This window comes from Rhizophagus irregularis, chromosome 20, assembly GCF_026210795.1.
Source record: "Rhizophagus irregularis chromosome 20, complete sequence".
Classification (NCBI taxonomy): domain Eukaryota; kingdom Fungi; phylum Glomeromycota; class Glomeromycetes; order Glomerales; family Glomeraceae; genus Rhizophagus; species Rhizophagus irregularis.
The window spans coordinates 2,945,879-2,965,241 of NC_089448.1; the positions used below are offsets into that span (position 1 = coordinate 2,945,879).

The window sequence follows — 19,363 nt, forward strand, 5'->3', positions numbered from 1 at the left end:
TATGGGCCGGTGTAAAAAGATTGGTACCTCACCCGAAAAGGAAAGGATTTTACACTAAGAAAAATACCGTATGACTAAAACAAAATGGGCTGAAAAAAATATATATATTACAATGACTTCGAATAAACATTTTTACTAATATTTTTTTACCCTACTATGGATAGTTTCTCTACAAAATGAAGCAATGCATCACTAACTGATAACGAAAAGTTGATGATAATTAATGTTTACAATTATTTTTTGGGGGCTAACTTTAAAAAGGAGGATCATCATCAGGTCACATTACGCAAGCGTGTTGCTGAGGTGTTTGGGCATAGGGGAAAGTACAGTTGGGAGGGTGGTTTCAAACTGGAAAAGCCATATGGATGATACTTTTACACCACACAAAATGCTTAAATATCCTAAATTACAATTGAATGGTTAAATTCTCATGATATTGCTTTTTCTGATGAATTAAGAAAATCAGAACTTTTGAAGCTGGTTCAAATAAACAAAGAAAAGGTTCCATTTTCTTGTGTTAACATTGCAGAACAATATGAATGAATATAAAGTTAAATTTACCCCTCCATACCATAATTGTGAACTCCAACCTATTAAAGGTGTTTAATCAGTTGTAAAGGGTAAAGTTGCATGCTCAAGTCCACACACAAACCTTTTATTTATTAGAAATTCACTTTTAAATGTATTTAAAAAAAAATTTTCTTCAAAGGTTATTGTAGGACTTCGGGAAAGAGCTTTTAAAAATGTTAAGAAATATTTTGAATCTGATAAAAATATACAATTAATTGATGAAGAATTTGACGCTCATAGTAGTTCTGATGAGGATCACATGACATGACATAATATTTATATTGTATTTTTCCCAATACATACTGATAATATTAAATAAATAAAAAAAAATATTTATATAATAAAATTTTTTTTTATTGATGCAATGTTTGAGGTACCAATCTTTTTGCACCGGCCCATACACAATTATTTAATAACATGTACATCTTAATTATACCCTATATATCTTCTTTTGATCGCAGTCTTTGTTTTGTACCTGTTTTAGAGAAAATAAAAAAAAATTTTTTTTTTTCTTTTCTTTTCTTAATTATTAATAAAACTGTACAATGAATGACGGATAAAAAGGTGATAAATAGAAGATAAGTGATTCAGCCCAATCGACTAATCAAGAAAAAACTAGAAATTGGACAAGAGAACGAGTAAATTCAATCCAAATGATAACATTTCGTTTGATTGAAGTTCAACCTGAATTTGGATATGTTTATTCAAGTTTTTTTTTTCCTGCAGGTTTAGATTTAATAAAAATAAAAAATAAAATAAAATAAAAAATGAAGAATAAATATATATAAAAAAAATTATTTATCAACTTTCTGATAAAGTATAAACTTCCTAAAATGGTATTTAAATAGGACCAAAATAAAAAAATGCAGAATTAGAACCAGTAAATTTTCTGATAGATATGCTGATCGCTCATTAACCAAATTAGACAGTATTACGAGCTTGCGCAAATAGATCATTATTAGATCATTACAACTAATATTCTAAATTAATATTAGTATATGTTATCTTTGTTTTTTTACTTTATATGACATGGACTATTCGGAAAAAGTATTATAAAAACAATAAATATAATTATATGGTACCCTTTTTTTTTTATATTACTTTATATAAAAAAAAGAAAAAATATAACAAAAACTTTTTTTTCCTATTGAATAATAATAACACGTTCAATAAAATATTATGGGTAATCATCCCACAGTGTTTCATTCCTATTTCCTTCATTATTTTCTACGACGAAATTTTAGTAATTACGCCTGTCAGATTAATTATGAAAAGTTTGTAGTTAATTAATAAAATTTCCTTATTTTTTATAAAAAAAAATAAATTTTTTTCACAAAAGTAACGAATCTCGATCTAAAAAAACAAATCATTGAATATAGGATACGATGAACAAGTTATATCTACACTAAAAAAAATGATATAAATACATATTAATTCTAAGATAAATATGAAATAATTAAAAAAAGAACAGTGAAATAATATTATAGCATAGTCATAAATTTCATAGATTTAAAAAAAACATATTCTTCAAAAGATAAAACTTCAAAAAGTAATTTCAACAAAGAATGTAAAACATTCTTAACTTGGAATTTTATATTAAACTAACCATTCTTATTCTTGTGAACAACAAATTGGAAATTTTTTTTTTTTTTGAAAAAAAAAGTCTGCGTAACCATAAGCAAACGGGGCACGCTTGTTTCATATGAGTTTGTATGATATGAAAAAAAAAAAAATTTAACCTGGGATCTCGTCGATCATTGGATGTAAGTAATCGTCACCGTCCAAATTAGGCATTATCAGTTCATGAAAAGGTCACTGTATTATTTATTCATTATCAGTTGGAGAAAAAGTCCTGTAATTTATATTATACTAACTACTATATCACACAATACCTGTTTATTATACTTTCATGATTTTCTTTTTTAAAGTTTTTTTACTGTCTAATATATAATTTAATTTATTTTATTATTATATAGATTTAGTAGATAAAAAAATCAATAATTTAATTAAAACAACATAAAAAAAAAAATTAAAATTTTATTATTTATTAAAAAAATTACAAAAAGGCCAGTTTTCCTCTCGCGTAAGAAAAAAAAAATCTCTTTTTTCTAAATTTTGTTTAAAAAATTGAAAATAAATAAGTTGTTATTTTTTTAAAAGTTTTTTTCAAGTACGACCGCAGTTTGAATTAAAACCCTTTAAAACTATTTAATATATTTTGTCTCATATTTATACCTAAAAAAACATTAGGGTTTTTTTATTTATTTTTTTATCCTTTTTTTTTTTTTAAAAAAAAACAAATAATTAAATTAAAATTCACCCTCGTCTTATCTATTTTTATTCAATTCCGCTTTTTTTGTCCATAAGTTTAATATTTTTTAGTATAACGGTCCAAAAAAATTTTTTACCTCGGATTTTCACTCCAAATTATTATTATATTGTTTTAAACGAATCAAGAAAAGAAAAGGAAAACTCTTCCCGCCTTACGTTTTCTTTTTTTCCCAACAAAAATTATCCCGAAATTTTTTTCGGTAAGATCGAACGGAAGATTCCCAAGTCTCACAATAATATAATTTCTTTATATTTAAAAAAAAAATTTTATTTAAGGTGAGTTTTTTTTTACTTTGTTTTTTTTTATATCATCATATCACGATATTGATCGACATAGCGACTGTTCATTAATACTGATTTAGTTATAAAAATAGCGAAAAATCGTAAACTTTCAAAACATTTCATTACAATATAAATTCATAAATCTTATTCAATTTCAAAATTCAACTATGAGTCAAAGTACTTTACAAAATAATCAAAATAATCCCACCTTTACTGAATTGCAATCTACTGTAATTCAACCGGGACAATCTTCAAATATTAATTATAGTGATGTGAATGTCAATTCTTCCGAAAATAGTTTCCCAACATTTTATGAAAATACCAATAATTCAGATCTATTACCAACTTCTAATGAATATACCGCTTCAACCTCAACTCCAATTGTCTCCTCGTATGCTCCGCAGTATGTTGAGCCACAGCAACCTATTGAAAATATTCCTTCTCCACTTAACTCATTTAATATGACTATTTACCCTTCTCAATCTGATATCCTTAGTTTTGATATTCCCGGATTTAAAATTATCGTCATACCTACTTTTTCTCAACAGGAAAATACTTATTTGAATTATTCTTCTTCAAATATCACGAATACACAATTTCAACAATAAAATTTTCTGAAATTATAATTACATAGCATATAACTTAGCTATACATAATTTTTGTCTCTTAAATCTCTTTTTTTTTCTTTTATGTATTTCTTTTATTTTTATTAACTTTATTTGTACTTTTTTTTTCTTTTATATTGTATTTCTTTATATTGTATCGTTTTTTATGTCATACTATAAATAAAATATATATATATTTTTTTTATCCAATAAATCTAACTTTTAAATGAATAAATAATATTTCGGCTCATATATAAATGAAATTTTAGGACAAACCATTTATTGGGATATTATACACGACATTGACGACAATACAGTAACTTATTTTTTTTTATATACAGTATATTCTAATTACGAATTAATGAATAATATAATCGTTACTTATTCTCCTCAACATTGTTACAGGATCTGAATATTGTTATTCCTTCTCCAGTTATATACTAACCCTATAAAAAAAGAATGTCCGGAAATTGTAGCTGAAAACGTCCGGAAAATGTTTATTTGTCTGGAATATGTCCGGAATATTGCAATATTCCGGACGTTGGAAAATTTCCATTTTCCGGAAAATGTCCAGAAAATGTCCAGGAGGGTTCAGACCCAGCGTCCAGAAAGTGTCCGGAATATTGCAATTTTCTGGACGTTTTCCGGACACACGGACATTTTCCGGATGTTTTTAGCTACAATTTCCGGACATTTTTTTTTTACAGGGTAAGCAAAAATGAATAGCCTAAGACGTAAGTAATCCTCAAATCTTTCTTTATCAATCAAAAATTCCTTCAATTTAAATATTTTTTTTTTGACGCTAATCAGTTGAGCAATAATCATTTTATCAGACAAATGCATTTATAATTAAATAATTTAATCAAGCGCTACACAAAATTACAATTTAATATCTTTCTATCTTCGGTATTCTCTTCCAACTCTCACTGAATATCCTAATAATTTTTCAGTGAGAAGATTACGCTATTGTTATATTACTGCGGAGAACTATTCATGGTAATAGTATCCATAAGGGCAGACGGTGGAAAGGTTTCAAGCGATGACAATTTATCGCTTTAGCAAAATATCTGATATTGGAATTTAATTAGATTTTTCTTCCCATAACTAAAAATTGTCTTAATTAAATGAAAATTTTAATACAAAATTATCGTGTCTAAGACGTATTGATTGAATCCTTATAATGTTACAATCAGATTAATGAAAAAATGAGGTAATCTCAACAAAAATCATAATTACGATATACGTTTGAAATTTATGGAGATGCAGCGTAGAAAAAAAACTATCTTTATGCTTTATTTCATTTTGGGACTTGACTTTACATGATATACAGTATTTAATAGTTACTCGGTATTTGCAATAAGCAATAGGATCGGTGGAATTTGCTCATTCTTATTGCAAAATAGCGCCGCAGTTACGAGGTCACGTTGTTTACCTAAGTAACCCATCAGTTATATAATGAACCCATCAACTGAACTTAAATATTAATTGGCTTTATTTTTCCAATCAGCCGATATGTAGATTTTTTTTTATACAACGTAATAACTGGTTGTACTAACATAAATCACCAATTAGTAAATGTCTGACAAATAAACATACTGATTACATTGTTGTCACTAATTCCCAGGTAAAGGCTAAAAAACAAAAAATTTTAAAGCAGAAGTCAAAGAGAGTTGTAATTGCAAGCTAAAAATACCAATAATAATATACTTACTGTGCATATATTTATTATTTATATACTTTATTACCATCAAATGTATGATCGCATTATGAAAAAACATTTTTTTGTAGAAAAAAGATTTTTTGTTATACAATGGGCCTTTCCCAAAAAAATAAAAATCGGTTTAAGTCTAACTTTACAATAATAATATAAATTCATAAATCTCGTACTAAATTCATCTGTTTCAAAATGCTTTACAAAATAATCAAAATGATCGCTTTTACTGAATTCAGTAATTTGCTATTATTCAACCGGGACATTCTTCAAATACTAGTTATAATGAACCCTGCCGATAATTTCTCGATATTTTGTACAAACAACAAGTACTCAGATAAACGACTAGTTACTTCTAATGAAAATATCGCTTCAACTTCAATTGTCTCCACAGTACTATCATTGTTCCGCAGAAACCTATTGTTTGAGAACACTTTTCTATTCAATTAATATGACTAGTATTAACCCTTCTCAATCTGAAATACATAGTTTTGATATTCCTGGGCTTAAAATTATCATCATAACTACTTTTTCTCAACGAGATAATATTTAGTTGAATAATTCTTCAGAAATCACGAATACTCAATTTACCCAATTTCAACAATAAAATTTTTCTTCTTTGATTTTTTTATATCATTATTTTTTTGTATTATTTATATTGTATTTCTTTATATTGTATAACTCTTAATGTCATTTTAATAAAAATTATCTTGAATCAACAACGACTAATGTTCATTTAAAAGATAACAAATAATTTAACTTTTAAATTATAATATTTTGTTAAAATTCTGCAAATGCTAAAGCAATTTCAATTATACCAGATTCTTCCTTTCATTTTTTCAAATTATTAACCTCACAAAAGATAAAAAAGTAGGGATGATGATATCATACTGTAAATATCATAAATATAATTTATTAAATATATTACATATTTACATTGTTTAAATGAATATATTTTAATAATGTTTAATGTGTGATGTTTTATTGCAGTAGTAAAAAAAGAAATTATGTGCATGAAATAAACAAAAAAAAAAGGAAATCGTGAAACAACTCATGTTTTATGATCATGAACTACTTACCTATTCACTGAAGAATTATTACATTTTCAGTATATTTAAATATAGCCCAGTCTGTTCATTTAACTTGGCCGGAAGAAATGTTTTATCAAGCGTCTTACAATAAGTATTGCGACCTACAAACATTTCGGATTCGACTTTTGCATATGATTTTTGCATCAAGATTGAAGAAAAATTCTTTAATATTAATGATTATATTCATATAATCATTATTCGTTACTCAATAGATGATTCGTGAATTATTTCGTTTATAAATTAATATTATTCACATAATTTTATTTATTTCGTTTGGAAGGATTTTTATTTAAATGACGTAACAAAATGCACAATAATGAAATATAATATAAAATAGAAATATAAAAAATAAAAAATAAAAGAAACAAAATTAAAAATTTTTCAATAGGATCAACATACTGAGGCTTGTGCGTTCAATAAATTAATCTGAGATAATTTTAATTCTAAAATTGTCAAATTAATAGTCATAAAATGAATTACCCTACTGATTTCATTGTTTTTTTCTAGGCAAGACTAAATGTAGTTTATTTATTTTTAAAGTGAGTAGCTATAATTATTTATTTATTTACCTAAACGTATCGTTAAAATTTGAACTGAAGAATTTATGCGGATTTTCAATTAGTGCATATTTGAGGATTACTTACATTTAAGGATATTTAAGTATAACGCGTTTTACTTGACTGGAAGATTTAAACTAAAAGAAATACTGACAAGCGAAATGATTATTTTTACATGAATATTGCGACCAGAATCTCAATTTGTGACATGATTTTGCAGCAAATTCATATGGTTACGCAGAAAAGAAATTCATTGATTCGTAATTAGAATATAAATCAGAGTAAACAAAATTAAGTCCCTCTTATACCATGTGTATAATATTTCAATAAATTATTCGCTCTAAAATTGAAATTGTTTCGTTATAAATGAATCAAAGTTCTTACAGGCAATACCTTTGACTAAAGATGGATGTATTTATAAATAATAATTTTTATTTAAATGACATAATAGTTATACAATATAAAGAAATACAGTACAGGGTATTGAGGGTAAAAAATATAAATAATATAATAAATAAAAGAAATAAAAGAAATAAAATTTAAAAAATATTATTGTTGAAATTGATCAAATTGAGTATCCGTGATACTTGAAGAATAATTCAAATAAGTATTATCTTGTTGAGAAAAAGTGGGTATGACGATAATTTTAAAACCAGGAATATCAAAACTAAAGATTTCAGATTGAGAAGGGTGGATAGTAGTCATATTAAATGAACCAAGTGGAGAAGGAATATTTTCAATAGGTTGCTGCGGCCCAACATACTGCGGAGCATACGAAGAGACAATTGGAGTTGAAATATTTTCGTTAGAAATGGGTTGTTGGTCTGAATAATTGGTGTCTGTATAAAATGTTGGGAAATTATTATCGGAAGAGTTGGCATTCACATCATTGTAATTAATATTTGAAGAATGTCCCGGTTGAATAACAGTAGACTGCAAATTATTGAATTCAGTAAAAGTGTGATCATTTTGGTTATTTTGATCATTTTGTAAAGTATTTTGACTCATAGTTGAACTTTGAAGAATTTTTATTATAATCGGAAAGTTTAAAAAAATACAAATGATTTTTTTTTTTTGGAGAAAGAAATGTTGGTTCATTTTATACAGAAAAAAGAGGTTTTGGAAAAAAAAAATAATAAATATAAAAAATATTTTTTTTTGTTTTATTTCTGTATTGGTTATTACCCGTTTTGGGAAATTATTTGATGTGGGGTAAAAAAAAAATTTTTTTATGTGGAGTAAAAAAAAAAATAAAACTGCTTACTGCGGGGAGAAACAAGATTTGATATGATAAATTCAGAATAGAGAAGATGGTAATCTGAGTCTATCAGCTATACATGAATAGATGTAGATCTAGATGGATAAGGGACATGAACCCATCCCGTGACAGTGCATTAAAGTAGGATCGACACTTATTTATGTGAGTGCACGTGACGTTATTAGCTAAAAAATAAAAATAAAAAAGGTAATTGATAAGTTAAGTTATCAAAAGTAGATAAGGAAAAATAGATAAGGTAATAGGGATTAAGGAATGATCAGAATTTTTTCAACGACAAATAGTAGCACAAAATAAAATATCGTACCAACTAATTTGAAAATTTGAAAGCTTTTATTAAAATGAATGTGATTAGCTGTATTGCATCATTATTATCTAACTTGATCGTTACTTACATGCTACAATAGGTTAAATGAAGTATGGATTTTTTGCTTTTTTATATATACATACATATATATATACGTTTACATTTATCCTCAAAAAATTTTTTTTATATAATTATATATCAATACTACTAAAATTACAATTATAATAATTATAATGAAATCTTAAAAAAAAAAATTTTGGGCTGTAGGTGTCCCATATGTATATCAACATTTTATTCATTTTATTGTATTTTGATTCTTTTTAAATTATTTTATTTATACATTTTTAATTAAAAAAAAATAATAATAAATAATAATTTATTTTTGAAAGAAATCATAAAATAAAAAAATCTTTCAGCTATTACCACTTCATTTTGAGAAAAAGAGAGGAAAAGAAATAAAAAAAAGTGAGCTTTATTTTTCTTAAATAAATCACCAGAATTATTTTGCCGTTTTGACACTCAGTGTGTCCGTAAACACATAAAAACTTAAAGTATGCATAATTACATACATAGTTCCGAACACAACCGAACATACCGAAACAAGCAAATATGTGAATATGATGTGAATTATATAATTTATATATATATTTTTTATGTACTAAAAATATATATTACTAAAGTTTCATTTTTTGTTTTGTAAAGGAAAAAAATTTTTTTCTCGATTTTGTTCGATTTGTAGAAATGATCGACACACTGAATGGCAATTAAAAAAATGATTTAAATGTAATTCCCTTAAATTGGACTTATTAAAGAAAACTATATTTAAGTTCCCTATAAACAGAATTAAAAAGAAAGTAAAGACTACTAATGTGGAAGTGACTTGGAAGCAACAACAAAAATTTTCTTTTAAAGAAAAAAAATTAACAATTAAAAATATCAATTTTTAAAGACAAGTCATCTTCTAGATGTAAGTTAAAAAAAAATAATCCCTTAATATTAAAAGGGTTCATTATTGCTTTTTTTTTAAAAAAAATTTATTATAATAATGTAAAAAAAGTTCGGGACATCAAACAAGTGAACGTTCCATTTGCAATTCTATTTTTAAATTATCTAATTTAACAATGATTAGCAATACGTCTTTACAACTTTAAACAATTTTTTTAATTGTTCTTTAATTAACAAAGCAAAGTTAAAAAATAAGAAAAATGACCTTTTTATTAACATAAGGTAAGTTGTGTTTGGAGGAGAAGTTTTTTCGTTGTTTTTTATTGTATTAATAATTGAATGTTGCGGTTTTGTAATACACAACAAATATTATTTATTTACGGGATCATGGCTCGTTTAAAAGAACGCACGTTTTATAATTTCGAATCTGATTGGTTGTCACTTATAAATTTATGAAACATTAATATGATCTGCAAAATAGTCTAAATACCGAACCAAAAAAAAAAGGAACTTGATGATAAAATTACTAAATTTAACCTGAAGTTTAAAAAAATATATAAACTTTCTTATATAATAAATAAAAATATATATATATATATAAATTTAATTTATTATATTTAATATATTTTTTTGGAATATGAATAAGTCAATAATTGTTTGTAAAAAAATAATAATAATAATAAATTTTTGTTTAATAAATTTAAACAATGAATTTGTTCCGTTGGTCCGGTCGTTAAATTATTATGAGATATGAAGATTATAACGAGAGAAACTCAAAGTGGGGTATAAAAGAATCTAAGGGACAAAAAAAATCTGGTTATTCCTTCTTTATTTCATTTAAAAACAAGTTTTTGATCTTGGAAGACGGTTAAATTATATATATGATGTATATATATAATATATATATATATTGTATGTAATATATAAATAAAAAAAAATATTTAAAACTCGTGTTTATCTCTGCTGCGGGTATGAAAATGTAATCCAAAATAATATATATATATATATAATTTGTAAATATGCATAAAAAAAAATTGTCTATTATATTCTCCACAAAATATATAAATAAAATAAAAGAAACACAAATTTTATTTAAGTTATTTTAAATGTATGAAATCTTAAGTTTTGATATTCCAGGGTTCAAAATTATCGTCATACCTACTTTTTCTCAACAAGATAATAATCATTTGAATTATTCTTCAAATATCATGAATACTCAATTTCAATGATAAAATTTTGATTTATTAATTTTATTTTTTAAACCTTTTTATTTATTTTATTTATATTTTTAATTTTGATTTTTATTTATTACATTATATTGTATAACTGTCAATTTATTTATATATATAAAAATTATTTTTTACCTAGGCTACTTTTGCAACTAATCAACATAAATAAGTGTCGATCCTACTTTAATGCACTGTCACATGATGCACTTTCACCAATGAGATTGCAATTAATAATGACTATCATCATAATCTAAACGTATAAAACGCAATGATGCCGTGATAACTAAACGTCTTTTTATTAGTTATACAGTAGTTACCATTTTAATTATAACTACAAATTATTTTTTATAATTATTTTTTATATAAATTATTTTTTATAATTATTTTTTATATAAATTATTTTTTATAATTATTTTTTATATAAATTATTTTTTATAATTATTTTTTATAAATTATTTTTTATAATTATTTTTTATAAATTATTTTTTATAATTATTTTTTATAAATTATTTTTTATAATTATTTTTTATATAAATTATTTTTTATATTTATTATTTTTTTTTTCCAAAACCTCTTTTTTCTGTATAAAATGAACCAACATTTCTTTCTCCAAAAAAAAAAAAATCATTTGTATTTTTTTAAACTTTCCGATTATAATAAAAATTCTTCAAAGTTCAACTATGAGTCAAAATACTTTACAAAATGATCAAAATAACCAAAATGATCACACTTTTACTGAATTCAATAATTTGCAGTCTACTGTTATTCAACCGGGACATTCTTCAAATATTAATTACAATGATGTGAATGCCAACTCTTCCGATAATAATTTCCCAACATTTTATACAGACACCAATTATTCAGACCAAACAACCCATTTATATGATAATATCCATCAATTTTGCTTCCAATTAGCTCGCCTTGTGTTCCTGAAAACATTCCTTCTCCACTTAGTTCATTTAATATGACTACTATTTATCCACCTTTCTCAATCTGAAATCTTTAATCATTTGAATATCACGAAACCCAATTTACTCAATTTCAACGATAAAATTTTCTATTTTCATAGCATATAATTTTAGCTATGCGTAATTTTATTTCTTAAATTCTTTTATTTTTATTTTTTATTTTTACTTGTATTTCTTTGTAACTGTTATGTCATTTAAATAAGAATATAAAAAATAATTATTTAACTTTCCAGACGAAATAAATCCACTTTTAGTAAAATTGTATTCAGGAATAATAATTTATAAACGAAATAAGCTTAATTTAGGACGAATCACTTATTAAATTATACACATGGGTAATTTTTTATTTTTATTTTCTGGTTATCCTAATTACAAATAATGAATTTCTTTTTCATATAATTATTATGAATGGTAGAATTTATCTTCAAAATTGAGGGTGATACGGGTCCAAAATGGTTGTGGCCGCAAGATGCTTGAAAATCGTTTTGCTTAGTTAAATCTTCCAGTCAAGTAAAATGAGCAGAGTGAGTCATGATTAAATATCCTAAATGTAAGTAATCCTCAAACGATATGTAAATATGTAATTACGACAATTGTAAAGGTTGAACCGCCTTATATTTAAATTATTCTAAAGATTCTACTCTCTTTAATAAAAACTTACCTTTAACAATTTATAAACAGGCTAGTGTTAAGTGAATAAGATACATAAATCATATCAAAAATTATAATTCTATTTTTTTCGTATATTAGAATTTTCTAAGCTAATGAATGAACGGACTGATGATATTATAGCTAAAGTGCAACTGTACAAAAGCAAGCATTGGGACGCAACCTTCAAATGAATATGGAAAAGAAATTATATACGTCAGCTTAACACACGAATCGAAATTCTTCTTAGTACTAAATCTGAAGACGTGGGTTTTTGTGAAATAATATGATTTAAATTTATATCATAATTTAAGGTTAGGAATCAAAAATTAATTCTGATTCAATTATTGTAAAGATAATTTATAAGAGGATAAGTATATCCTGGCTAATTAGGAATAAGTAAAATTTTACTAGAATCGGATAAATGATCGGCCGATAGGCCGATCATGTTAAGTAAAATTTTTTAGTCAGGATATAACTGGTTTATCCCCTGCCATTTACACAATAGTAAATGAGTATAAATATAGTATATTTTATTGTAGAATCTTTAATTTTTTTTCGCTTGGTTTTTTTTTTCATTTTAAAAAATTTTAAAAAAATAATTAAAAGCTTCGGAACTATTACTATTACACTTGAAAAATAATGTTGAGAATACAAATAAATTAAAAGAAAGTTTTTCTGAATTACTCTATAGTATAATCAATAGTTAATTTTTACTGCAAAATTTCCTAGAAACGGATAAATAAATACATATAAAATTTGCTACCTAGTAGGTATAACTACATCGTGTAAATGGTGCCGATCACTGTGCAGAACGATTTACTGCCGAAAATTTAGCTGCGCCTCGCTTTTTGCTGCGTCTTAATTTCAACTTTTTTGAAAAAATTATCAAATTGCAATAGTAAAATTATTTATTCAATAAATAACTTCCAACTTAAAGTTCCAAGTTTCCCGGTTATATACCTCCGGTGTTGTATAGTATAGTTGACGAAAATCTATACATTTTTTTTACACTATATAAGTGGTATATATCATATTATCCCAAATTTCGTAAAAAAAAAAATTTTTTGTTAATCTGGTTTCACATGATTACCTGTGTTACCTGTTACAATGTTAACGGCTAGTAATTTTATAATTATATACTTTTTTCCATAATATTTAAATAAAAAAATGGATAATTATCAATTTAAATTATTATAGTTGTAAAAAAATTAAAATATATACAGTACAATTCCAACCATGGGTCTCTTTTTGTTAGACCGGAACTTTTTTAATAATACTTTTTTTTATTATTTTTTTTCTACTTTTCTTTAATTCGTTCTTTCATAATATTATATAAGATCTAATTCATCTAAATATAAAACAAAAATTTTATTGCCACATTGATTTAAACTTATTTTAATCCTGTTGCAACGCAACAGGCTACAGCTAGTAAATAAATAATTAAAAAACAAATGACTATTGGTTGAATACATTTTTTTTTTTTTTTTTTGATAAACGTATAGTTACTTTATTTAGTAAACGTGAAAGAATATACAATATTATAGATTCTGGGTTGTAAATGTATCCAAATAACAATATTAGCGCCCATTCTGCAAGATTAGGTCACTCCGGTTACTTAGTTTGGAAATTTACTGATTACACACTAAATATACAAAATCGTGCTATGTTACTCAATAGAAAAAATCTCTATTAACTTCTACTTACTAACGCTTGCTTATTTTTTTTTTGTTATAAAATGGCTCAAAATTTCTTCCTCAAAAAAAAAAGGATCAATCTGTTTAAACTTTTTCGTAATTTATAAATATCGTTCAAAACTCAACTATGAATCAAAATACTTTACAAAAAAATCAAAATAATCAAAATAAGCCGACCTTTACTGAATTCAGTAATTTGCAATCTACTGTTATTCAACCGGGACGTTCTTCAAATATTAATTATAATGATGAGAATGTCAACTCTTCTGATAATATTTTTCCATCATTTTATACAAACACCGATAACTCAGAACAACAACCCACTTCTAATGAACATATCGCTTCAACTCCAACTCCAATTTCCTCATCGTATACTCCGCAGTATGTTGGGCCGCAGCAACCTATTGAAAATATTCCTTCTCCACTTGGTTCATTTAACATGACTACTATCCACCCTTCTCAACCTGAAATCTTTAGTTTTGATATTCCAGGATTCAAAATTATCGTCATACCTACTTTTTCTCAACAAGATAATAATCATTTGAATTATTCTTCAAATATCACGAATACCCAATATCAATGATAAAATTTTGATTTATTAATTTTATTTTTTTAAACCTTTTTATTTATTTTATTTATTTTTTTATATTTATTATTTTTATTTGTATTTTAACCTGTATTTCTTTATATTGTATAACTGTTATTTCATATGAATAAAATATTATTATTTATCCTTACAAACACTTTTAAATTAAATTATGTGAATAATAACTTTGGTTTATAGGCGAAATAAAAAGATTTTTTTTTAAGACAATACGCCAACACCCAACGTCTACCGAACACAAAAAATATTTAACCTTGTATGTACAGTATTTAACTTAATGATAACGTTACACTTTGTTATACTTTATAATCATGTTATTAATTGATTGCATATACTTTAGACGCGTTCTTTATTTAGTTTAGTAAAAAATATATTATAAATAGGTTATTTGGCTTCTTTTTTACCGCTCGAGAATATTTTCAGGTAACATTTCCTGATATTATATAATATACTATACATTTATATGCATCTAAAAAGAGAGGCACGTTCACCATATGATAAAATAAAATTGCATTATTTAGAAAGGCTGCATTGCTTATCGGAAGCTATCATCCCAAGTAAAAATTGTAAACAGGTTTGTAAAATTATTTAATAATTGATTAAAAAAATTCTTTCGTCATTTAGATCTACCGACGATCGAGCACTTGGCAAAGAATAGGAAGTTGAGGTTGGATCATCTTCAAATGAAGCGAAAAAGAGGAGCAGAAAGATTATGACTAAGATTGTACGTGTTATATATTTCAAAACCGGATAAAGTTTGAAAAGAACAAGATTATCTTATTCATTAAAAGTAATATTAATAATTGAAGAAGTAATAGGATAAAAAATATTGTGTAGTGTATTCACAATTAGTTGTTCTTGAATTTACATGTTTATGTCAATTACAACATTTGAAAGGCTTTTGAAGCTAAAAAATTAGTAATCTAATTTTAACGGATACATAACATTCGTATGAGAATAAACTTTAGTGAATTTTTTATTAAACGCTTTGGTAAAATAAAACATTGAATATATCTTCTTTCTATGGTACATTATTTCATATCTATTAGGAAAATATGTTGTATCTATTAATTAAATCAAAAATATATTAATATTATACAATATTGTAAGAACATATGAACGTCCTCAGACTTTTTTATATAACATCTCTAAGCCCATAAATAAGCTATAAAATACCACGTGGACAATCTTTTATTGCAAAAAAAAAAAGTAAAATAAAATATTTACCTCAAATCCTGAAACTTTTGCACAATAAATGGCACAAACATGTCTTTCAATTCCTTGCTTTCCTTTCTAAAGAATCATCTTTCAAAACTACATCAGAAACTTTAATAATTAAAACATGCTACTTATTTTCTCTAACGGTTTTAAAATTCCCGGCAACGAACGAAAAACTTGATATTTTAAGGTTTTTGATTTTACAGCCGTAGAATTATCGTCTTTTTTATTCATGATTCGCAAAAATTTCATTATGCGAATATTATATAATGAAAATAAATTAATAAATTAATTAAACATATACAATTTATTTAAATTTAAATAAGTATCTTTACTAAAAAAAAAGTTTTAATATCGCTTCTGTTGAATAAGTTAATTATAATCACTAAAGATTTCTTCATTAATAATTCTCACGAAATAAATTCTTCAAATTGTCACGATATCTTCAATGATGGAATTATACAAGAGACTTTTATTTAACTCTAAATTCCCATTTAATTAAATTTATTATTATTTCACTTTAAATTATCTTGTTTTAAGATAACTTAATAAGAAAAGAACGGGTAAATTAACGAATTTGATTAGAATGAAAATTATAGTTGGGCGACTTTATGTATTTACGATTTTGATCAAACCTATACGACTACTACATATACTAGCGACCAAATAGATTTTAATGCAGAAGTTGGTAAATGTGCTATATGAGCAGTATAAAGATTATTATAATGTACCACTTTTTGGTGAGAGTTGTTTAATGTTTTCAAGTAATCAATGGTATTCTTCAACATGTTCTATATTAATATTTCGAAATTGATTGATAATTATGAATATTTAATTTTTGCATCTTCTCAATTTCTTATCGAGATTGAGATACGAACAAGAGGGTAACAGCTTTCGATAAACTAAGAAAAATTGATTGTAACCTTTTCATCATTGATTCATTTTTTTAGATAGGACAGAATTGAAGGCTAATAATCCTTTCTATTTTGGAACGGAAGATCGTGAAGCGAGATTATTTTATATAAATTATCGTTTCGTTGGTTAAAAAAGTTCTTGATAAATTATCAAGGTAATTTTTTCAAGTCTGCAGTCGATCAGGCATTTAAAGAATTATTCATTAATAAAATAAATTTAATTTCTTAATATTTATATTTAAATAACTAATTTGTTTTTTTTCTTGCTTGATTCAATTGATTCATGATATACACACTCCTGTGAAATCATGGAATGTGGGCGTTTTTATAGTGTAACAAACTTTTCACTCCTCACGTGATTAAAATGTGGCACGAATTTTATACTTTACCAAAAAAAATTGATGTTATGTACTACTTTGAATTTAGTTAATCCTGTCTTATTTTTGCGGATGGATATTTGAACTAAATTAAATTTGATTGGATGATTCATGCATTATTCACCAGAAATATGTAAGCTTTTACTGCATGATCTATTAATTTTAAACTTTGATTGAAATTACATTAATACCAATCGGTTAAACAATAGAATTAGACCAAACTTTTCAATTAAAGTTTAATGCATTTTTTTTAAAAAAAATAATCTCAAAATTTTCTATATTACGGTACTATAAAAATAACGAACCGTATATTGTAAAATGTAAAAAGCTATAGCTATTAAACTATACTAAAATTAATGCAATAAAATTACAAGGAAAATTAGTTATCAGTTATATTATTAATAACTCTAACGGATGCTTGTCTTCTCAGTTTTCACCAACGAGTCATAGTACGTCTTGTGGAATTGAACTTTTGAAGAGCTTTATAACCCTTATTTTCATTTTCCAGTTCAAACCGAATATTTTTTTTATAAAATTCAAGCATCTAATAATAATAAATAATCAATAAAATAAGTTGTTTATTATATAATTAAATATTGAGTTCTCGAAATTTTCAATAATAATAATAATAATAATATATAATTAAATACCTTTTGAGGACATTTAGCATGAAGTTCTTCAAGGAGATGCCTTGACCTACTTCCTGATTTCCTAGAAATATATAAATTATTTTATAATTTCCTTAAATGTTATTAAAAATTTCAATTTTTTTAGATTTACCAATTAAGATATCCCACTATTATTCCTTGATCATTAAGTTCAAGAAATTCAATATCAATAGAATCTTCATCCCAATTAAGACTTTCTTTAGGATCGCGAATTTCAGGATCCAACAATTCTTTCATTAAAGAAGGTTTAATTCTTTGCAAAAATATAGGTGGTGGATATAATTGAGTTTGTGAAGACTGTGCAACAGTTGATGAACTTGGTCTTGCAGTTAATTTTGAAGTCGTTGATGTTTCCTGTTCAGATTGATCTCTCTTATTAGGATAAATATTTTCTGCAGTAATGTTACGCGCAGGATTACTAATAGTATTTTCGTCAGAACTATCATCAACGTTGAGAATATCACAATTTATCCTTCTCTGATAGCGAGATTTTGTTGAACTACTACTATCTAGAAAATGCGGAGATTTATCATTTCCATTAGCATCACAATAATTATTTATTTTTTTAGATTGCAGGGATTCATTAAAATCATTTTTAATTTCGATTTCTATCTCCAAAGATGGACTCTTCCTAGACCTCCTTTCTAAATCAACTTTTTTCCAATATTCCTTAATCAATTTATCTGCAAATCTAATGTATTTTTAAAACATTATTAAATAAAATAAGTTGTAAAAATGGGTTAAGATTGAAATAGACACTTACACATTCGTATGGTTTTCCCACGTGTTATATTCTGATGACCATCCTTTCCATTTCAATAGATATTGTAACTTTCCCTAAAAAACGTAATAACGATTAAATCATTTTGAAATAAGTAATATACAACAAATAAATAAATGAATGAATGTATTACTTTCTTAAATCTATGTTCAAGTACTTTTTCAACAGTGTACTCTTTGACAGATTCATTTTCACACTCGTCGTCATCAATTATATATTGTTCAATGACTCGATCTAAATTTTCTTTTCCAGTATTTTGTTCTACACATTCCAAATCAATAATATCTCCACCGAGAAATAGTGGATTGATTGACATTTTTAAAAAAAAACCAGTGTATTGGGATTCCAGTACTAGCAACCGTACAGTATTTAAATTGGTAAAGAAATCTTGAACTATTATTATTAATATCAACGTAAGTCATAGCCTATAAATATAATGGATTGTAATATTTTTGTGATTATTGTAAGATGACTTGAACATGATGTCATTGTATCTAAGTATTCGAAATATTTAAACTTCAAGTTCAACTGTAAACGTAGTAATTACATCATTTTCCTTTAGAATAACATTTATGAAAAAAAAA

At 24.9% G+C, this 19,363-nt stretch overlaps 4 protein-coding genes across 4 annotated transcripts; 2 read left to right on the top strand and 2 right to left on the bottom strand.

Moving 5' to 3' along the window:
- Positions 1 to 3,350: 3,350 nt before the first annotated feature.
- Positions 3,351 to 3,791, top strand: OCT59_013253 (uncharacterized protein; the record flags this gene model as incomplete). The annotated part of the gene is made up of 1 exon (XM_025330409.2): positions 3,351 to 3,791. One exon carries the CDS (start codon positions 3,351 to 3,353, stop codon positions 3,789 to 3,791), a length of 441 nt encoding a protein of 146 aa, XP_025177329.1.
- Positions 3,792 to 7,696: 3,905 nt separating this feature from the next.
- OCT59_013254 (uncharacterized protein) lies at positions 7,697 to 8,155 on the bottom strand (the record flags this gene model as incomplete). The annotated part of the gene is made up of 1 exon (XM_025332089.2): positions 7,697 to 8,155. One exon carries the CDS (start codon positions 8,153 to 8,155, stop codon positions 7,697 to 7,699), a length of 459 nt encoding a protein of 152 aa, XP_025177328.1.
- A 6,189-nt stretch (positions 8,156 to 14,344) lies between these two features.
- OCT59_013255 (uncharacterized protein) lies at positions 14,345 to 14,800 on the top strand (the record flags this gene model as incomplete). The annotated part of the gene is made up of 1 exon (XM_025330408.1): positions 14,345 to 14,800. The coding sequence occupies one exon, from the start codon at positions 14,345 to 14,347 to the stop codon at positions 14,798 to 14,800; it is 456 nt and encodes a 151-aa protein (XP_025177327.1).
- Positions 14,801 to 17,763: 2,963 nt separating this feature from the next.
- On the bottom strand, positions 17,764 to 19,095 carry OCT59_013256 (uncharacterized protein; the record flags this gene model as incomplete). The annotated part of the gene is made up of 5 exons (XM_066140684.1): positions 17,764 to 17,874; positions 17,981 to 18,041; positions 18,111 to 18,689; positions 18,762 to 18,835; positions 18,913 to 19,095. 5 exons carry the CDS (start codon positions 19,093 to 19,095, stop codon positions 17,764 to 17,766), a joined length of 1,008 nt encoding a protein of 335 aa, XP_066001543.1.
- Positions 19,096 to 19,363: the final 268 nt, after the last annotated feature.